Source organism: Thamnophis elegans, chromosome 1, assembly GCF_009769535.1.
Source record: "Thamnophis elegans isolate rThaEle1 chromosome 1, rThaEle1.pri, whole genome shotgun sequence".
Taxonomy (NCBI): Eukaryota; Metazoa; Chordata; class Lepidosauria; order Squamata; family Colubridae; genus Thamnophis; species Thamnophis elegans.
In genome coordinates this window covers 140,152,338-140,159,457 of record NC_045541.1, presented here as the reverse complement: position 1 = coordinate 140,159,457, position 7,120 = coordinate 140,152,338, and the positions used below count along the sequence as shown (strand labels likewise).

The 7,120-nt window shown below is 45.4% G+C and overlaps 1 protein-coding gene across 5 annotated transcripts in view; it reads left to right on the top strand.

Annotated features, from left to right (window-relative positions):
• Positions 1 to 4,464: 4,464 nt before the first annotated feature.
• Positions 4,465 to 7,120, top strand: part of CCDC88C (coiled-coil domain containing 88C) — a 98,413-nt gene continuing 95,757 nt past the window's right edge. For 3 of the 5 annotated variants that reach the window (XM_032233089.1, XM_032233081.1, XM_032233072.1), the window contains exon 1: positions 4,469 to 5,139. In XM_032233089.1, coding sequence (XP_032088980.1) covers positions 5,080 to 5,139 — 60 coding nt within the window. In that variant the 5' untranslated portion in view covers positions 4,469 to 5,079. Of the gene's footprint in view, positions 5,140 to 7,120 lie in introns of all 5 variants that reach the window. The other 2 variants (XM_032233106.1, XM_032233097.1) reach the window with 1 other exon arrangement.

Here is a 7,120-nt window from a genome sequence, read left to right as displayed (position 1 = left end):
CTTGTCATTAAAGTTCCTGCTTCATTTGTGCATCTTGCAATGCTGAACAGTAATGTGGTAAAAGCAACAGATCCCCTTCCTGCTATTCCATGCTCTAAAACAATAATTTATGAAACTATGCCATGGAGGGAGTTCCTTTTTTTAAAAAAATGTCAGTTCCACCAATCAAAACTAAGCATAACCTTGAAAATAAGGCAAATTAGCTGATCATATTTGATCACCGTCCAACTGTATATACAGGCATTTCCTGATTGTCAATTAGACTACAATTTCCAAAGCTGCAACTATTTCCTGATATCCATACACAATAGTGCCTCTGAAATGTTAGAAGTCTGGCTGTCTCATTGTACTTATTAGCAATAGAAAATAATGCAGATTCAAATTTCCAACATTACTGATTTGGGAAAATCAGTTCAGGGTCAGGACTATGATAAAACAGGAAGTGATTTCCTATCTGATTGGCATGTATTTATTAAGACAAGACATTGTTCTCGGCTTCCAATAACAAATTACCTACCTGTTCAATACATAGCTTCCCCCAAATGCCTTAGGTCCATCTTTTAAAACCTTTTTTTTTTCCAGTCAAACTATATTTCTCAACCTTGGCAACTTGTGGACTTCAAATCCCAGGATTCCCCAGCATGCAGGATATAAGGTGTTGGGAAGGAGGGACAAAGCTTTGATTGTGCTACACATGACAGCTAAAAGGGACGCGGACCGGTGGCTCCGTGGCTAAGACACTGAGCTTGTCAATCAGAAAGGTCAGCGTTTCGAATCCCTAGCGCCGCGTAGCGGAGTGCTCTCCCACTACTTGTCCCAGCTTCTGCTAACCAAGCAGTTCGAAAGTACATAAAAATGCAAGTAGAAAAATAGGGATCACCTTTGGTGGGAAAGTAACAGCGTTCCATGCAGCTTCGGCGTCTAGTCATGCTGGCCACATGACCACAGAGACGTATTTGGACAGCGCTGGCTCTTCGGCTTTGAAATGGAGATGAGCAACGCCCCCTAGAGTTGGGAACAACTAGCACATGTGTGAGGGGGAACCTTTACCATGACACCTATCTTGTTTGTTTTTTAAGTTCTCCTCTAAAAACATCTGGCTAGATATCACAGTAGTTAAAATGTTTGAGATGAATATATTTTTAATTAATGCTATATTAGTAGATATAGTAGATTAGTAGATATTAAAATATATTTTGAAATCATTTATAACAAATCCACTGGGTGGATTGTGATTTATACAGTAGCGGTAAAAGCATTTCTTTACCGGAATACTGGGAATTGAAGCCTACCTTGGCAAGGCTGCGAAACTTTTAAATTTTCAAAAGTGCAGCTAGTACATCTCTGTCCTTATCAGTTAATTTTAAGGGCAAGGTCAGAAGGAAGGATAAAATAGGGAACTTTTAAACCATATTCCAATACACAATAAGTCAAACACTAATTGAACTTCCCTGTAAAAGACAACTTGTTATGCTTCCAGAGGTTAAACACCTCAGTCAAGAGAAAATTGGGAAGGACATTCTTCCTACTGAAATACCCGGGTGACCATACGTGGTTAACCCACTCTCATGCCCTCCAGATGTGAAGATTACAACTTTTATTTAACTCAAACAATATGTCCATTAATTCTACGGACTGGAATAATGAGTTGGGGCTGAAGAATGCTCTAGACCAGGGGTGTCAAACTCAAGGCCCAGGGCCCGGATCCAGCCCACAGGATACTTAGATCTGGCACATGCAGCTGCCCTGGGAACAGCGAAGGAGCAGCCCATGGTGCTTCTGCCAGCAAAAACAGGCTCCTGACCTGTTTTTGGCTGCCACAGCCTCCTGCAGCCCTCCGACAGTGAAAACGGGGCTTGGGAGTCCGTTTTCACTGGCAGAGCACTTGGGCCACCACAGGCATCCCTGACAGACTAATGTCGAGCTGGCCATGCCTACCCTGGCCACACTCACCACAGTCCCCCAAGGTCAAACACAACCCTAATGCGTCCCTCAATGAAATCGAGTTTGACACCCCTGCTCTAGACAAGCATTTATTTAAGCACCAATGTCCTCCTCAGTAGCACCAGACTAGTTAAAGAATGAGGTCATACAACATACTAAGTTAAAAGTAAGTAAGCTGTTTATAGCTCAATTATTTAATTTAGCAAACCAATGTTGACTATCCTGTGTTTGAGGAAATGCAATCCTTGTGATCTATGGCAGTGATGGGCAACCTTTTTGGCGTGGTGTGTCAAAAATCGGCAAAAAATCGAGCATAACTCGCGTTGTGTGTCACTTCGACAAAAACATAATTTTGCGCAATTTATAGTTTAAACTACAAAAATGTATAATGGCGCTCGCAGTTCCCGTTGGCACTCCGCTGTTCCCTGCTGTGGTGCGGTCGTAACCGACAGTCCCAGGAGTAGACTCTCTGTGCCGGCCTGACTGGAGAGAGGCGCGCACTGTTCCCGCGCTCCTCTCCTGCGGGTCCTCCCTCGCCGCACTGATGACGTGTGTGCGCACGGCACGCACACCTTACCAGCAGCCCCTGCGCTCAGAAAGGGGCGGCGGCGATACAGTAAGTGAGTGTGGGCGGGGGAGATCACACGTCCCCCCCCCCATTCCTCCAGCACAGATTCTTTCATCCTCGGCGGCCGTGCAGGAGCCGAGGATAAATCGCATGAAATCCTGTGCGTGTCACCCCAAATGGCTACGCGTGTCAGCACTGACACACGTGTCATAGGTTCGCCATCACTGATCTATGGTATGATATGGAATTTGCACTATAATTGACCTTTCAGTTAAAAGTACTTTCCCTTTGAGTTCTAAAATAGATAATCTACTGTAGTTATTTTGCTTCTGCTAAATCTATTAAAACCTAATGTTATTTGCTAGACTGTGTTTCTACAGTATTATACATTCTGCATATTACACAAATCCAGAAATCCAGATATCCTGCATATTACACATATCCAGAAATCCAGATTTCTACAACCGCCCATCTCAACAAGTGACTCTGGGCAGCATACATCAAACATAAATGTGTATTACTACCATAAATCACAAGGGAGTGTATTGTGTGAACAAAACCACAATTATCCTTTTTCATTTTCATTTCATTTTCATTCATTTATTTCATTTGTATGCCGCCCTTTTCCCCGAAGGGGACTCAGGGCGGCTCACAAGTTGAGCAAGGGAAGGGGGATACAAACAGTTTGACACCAACACAAAAACAATACATAATTTAAAAGCACAACAATCATACCATTCGAGATAGGGGGATTTTTTTTTGTATATTGTGTATTTGTCTCCATTCCTTCCAATATCTGCTGGTCTAACTAAATACGAATCTACCACTCCTATAGAAGGTAATAATACATTCTATATTAATAAGAAGAAAGGAAGTTATTAAGGCCCTTTTAAATGTTTTATTATTTAAAACTATTTCTGAAGATAACTACTAGGAAAGAGCTTCGTTGCACACAGCAAAAGCCAAGGACAACCGGATGTTGTTTTTATGGTTCCCACCATAAAGAGCTGCAGTTTCAGCAACAGCTGTAATCTGCATTCGCCATCACCCTCTCTAGATTTATTCTCAAAACTATCTATTTCTTAAGGATCACTTGTCCACTTTTTACCCTTTGCGCTTTGGACGGGTGTTTTTTGGGGGGGAAGGGGGCATAAGTTCATATTTAAACCCAATAGGGAAACCTAAAAAGTTGCAGCGCTGTTAGCAAAGGCCGTTAGTTAGCACGGAAGAAAAACATCCTGGGGCGCCAAAGGACGACACGGTTGTCTGTATGTGGAGGGGGGGGGGGGATGTTCGGCTGCTACGGTGGGTTTTGTGTTGAAAACAAGATTGGCCGATCCCTCCAGTTACTGCCAAATTTAAGCAGCCAGAATCGTTCTCCTTTCCCCTGGTCGCTCAGGGCCATCCGTTGCTTTACGCGCAATGGGGCTCGTCCCTTTCCTCTCCCGACAGAGCGAACTCCTCCCCGGCTTCCCCCAGCGAGGCCAGCCGTCAGAGGTGCCAGCCACGGACGCCGCACTCCCCTCCACACAATCTCCGTGGCACCCACGCTCTCTTCTGCTCCCTGGGCGTTGCGGTAGCTGGATTTATCTGCTCGAAAATGGTTGGACTTGCCCTAACTTCGCAAGTCAGCTGGCTACCAGGATCGCTCGCGAAGAAGAGTGCGGGGTCTTCTCGATGCGTGACCCCCCCCATTTCCCGTACCTACTTTATTTCCCCCCCCCCCAAACACGCTCCCATCCATCCCCGCCTCCAAGGGCTTCACTGCGAACACCTTTCCAGCCCAATTCGACTGCAAGCCACTTCTATTGGTCACTTCAAACCTTTCCCCCAGATTGTCATTTGCAATCCGCTACGTCGATCAACATGTTTTTCTTACCCCCCCCCCTCCTCCCTCCGACTCCTCCCGCTTGCCTCTTTCTCTCTCTCCCTCCCCTCCCCGTTTCCAACCTAAGAGAAAAGCGCGCGTCCTTCCTACAGGTAGTAACTCCGGCGCTCGGCACGTCCTGTCGCTCTGTATAAGGATTGGGGGGCTCGAGCGCGCGAACGCGAACCGTGGCGCCCCTTCACTTCTCGCTTTCGACCTTCCGCGAGAAACCGAACAAAACTTGCCAAAGCTGCCGGTTATAAAGCTCGCTTTTATTCTCCTCAAAGAAGTACAAACTCTTGGGTGGCGACGGCGGTAGCAACAGCAGTGGGGAAAAACATACTCGCGACGATCAGAAGCCACAAAAGCTGTTGCAAGCAGTTCCGTCCCGTTGCTACTATCCGCTGACCGGCTACTCGGCCGCCCCTTGCCTTCCCCCTCGGCAGGTTGTGAACGGGCGGCTGTTTCCCCTCCCCCCCGCGAAAGTGGGGAAGGAGGGGAGGGAGCTGATCGCGCGTCCCTCCCCACTCTCGCCTAAGGGGAGGGGAAAGGAGATGAACCTCGCATTGTTCCCCTAAGCAAGCGGCTGCTTTCTGGGCCATGGGCTCCGCGCCTTTGTTCCCAGGCTGAGCCCTTTCCCAGCCGCCGCCGCCTGCTCTCGGATCCAAAGCAAACGCGGAGCTTTTCCTTCTGAGGCAAGATGGATGTGACCGTTTCCGAGCTCCTGGAACTCTTCCTCCAGAGCCCTTTGGTGACCTGGGTGAGTTTGCAAAGTGGCCTGGCGTTGCAGAACCGTTTTCTGGGCAACGAAGGGCGGACTGAGCGCTCGGCTGGGGTGAGGGAGAGGGAAAAAGTTTGGGATGAGAGGAAAGCGCCTTTCCTCGTGGCGCACCGGGCCGGCCACCTGAGAAAGCGCGCTGTCTGGCCAGCAAGGGGGGAGGCAGTGAATTGGGAGCGGCAAGCATCAAAAGTCGGGCTGTGCCTTGGTCGGTGAGACTTTTCTCTGGCCTTCCGAGGGGCAGCAAATTAATTGGACGTGCTGGCGAAACTGTTATTTCAGCGGAAATAAATGAGAAAGGGTGGTTTCTCCGGACCGTAAGTTATTGCCAATGCAATAACTTATTGGCAATGTTGACTAACCGGATCAAAAGCCAGACCGAGGGCAGAGAGCATTGGTATTGTTGGAAGTTCCGCCTTTTGGTTCTGAAAGAAAGTAGTTTATGTTTTCTTGTCGATATGGCAGCAAGGTGTCAGGGATTAAAAGGGGGAGGTCCCCCCCCCTTTTTAACTAGATAGGTTTCTCCGTTTTAAAATACATGGTTCTATCAAACTTTGTAAAGGAAAATATTTTAATAAATGTACAAATCTTGTGTAAATCATTAACGATTTTGGATTAGTCATTATGTACATTGCACTTGAACACTTTTTGTAAGACTGTATTTGACTGTAACTTCCTTTATGCTGCCTTCTGTGCTGTACTCCTTTACATTAGAATCGTGGGTGTGCATGCATGCCTCATTGTTGTACATATGATTTTTATATGGTGTGTGCTGACCACTTTGTAGAAGTTTTACTTGTACAGATATATTGCTGCATTCCATTTAGACATATATCCAATTTGTTTTCTGGTCTAGGGATAGAATTTTACTTGATTAATCAGTTTCCTTTATGTTAGAAGGAAGTGGGTCCACTTAGGAGGAAATGTTTCTGAGATTGGTACTAGGAACCAATGCCTTTTAAGGATACCATAGATTTTATAAAATAAATTATTGAAATCATCGGAGCAGATGGAAGGATGGTGATTTGTGGATAGGCTTTTAATTTACAGGTGTTTATACAAAACGTGCACATTTGCAGGGAAACATAAAACCCCTGCAAATATGCTACCTCTGATGCCAGGCTTAGCCATGTATTATCTCTTCCTTTGATTTCAGCAAAATTTAAAAGTGTCTTTATCAAACCAGCATTTGGGAAAAAAGGAAAAGCAAACCAATCTGACATGACCAAATATTTTTCCTCTGCTTTTTGTAGTCAAACACTAAATTGACCCTGATTTTATTACATGGTGCAGAAATAATAAGAGAGTAGTGAAATTCCCTTAAATAGTCCTAATAAAAATGTACACAATACTCAATGAACTAGCTAGTGCATTTCTTCTGGTTGTAGTTCTTGTTTGCAGGAAATTCTTACTCCAAAATTCAGTAATATACCTGCAGTTTGACTTCTTGTTCCATGTTGTGACATGTATAGATCAGGACTCTAAAGAATCCGATATGGAAACTCTTAATAATGTAGCAGGAGCAAGATAAGTGCTGTGTTACAAGGTTACATTGGAAGAAACCAAACATTTTAGCAGAATTGTTCTGCTTATAAGTGGCTAACAAAAATTTCATGATAAACAGATTCTTTTTAAGGAGCAGTGGAATAAATTTAACAAAGATCTTGGAAGAAAACTAAATCTGGATGAGATGAATTTTGAATAGATTTATAGCAGAGATAGGGAGCCAGTTTGGTATAGTGGTTAAAGCATCAGGCTGTGGGAGACTGTGAAGTCTAGTTCCACCTTAGGCACAAAGCCACTAGAGCAATCACCTAGAGCCGGGATGGTGAACCTATGGCACGCGTGCCACAGGTGGCACGCGGATCCATTTGTCAGGGCACGCGAGGCGCTGCACTGTCAGCTGGCCAGCGCGCATGCACGTGCTGGCCAGCTGAATTCACCCTTTTTTAAAGCCATTTTT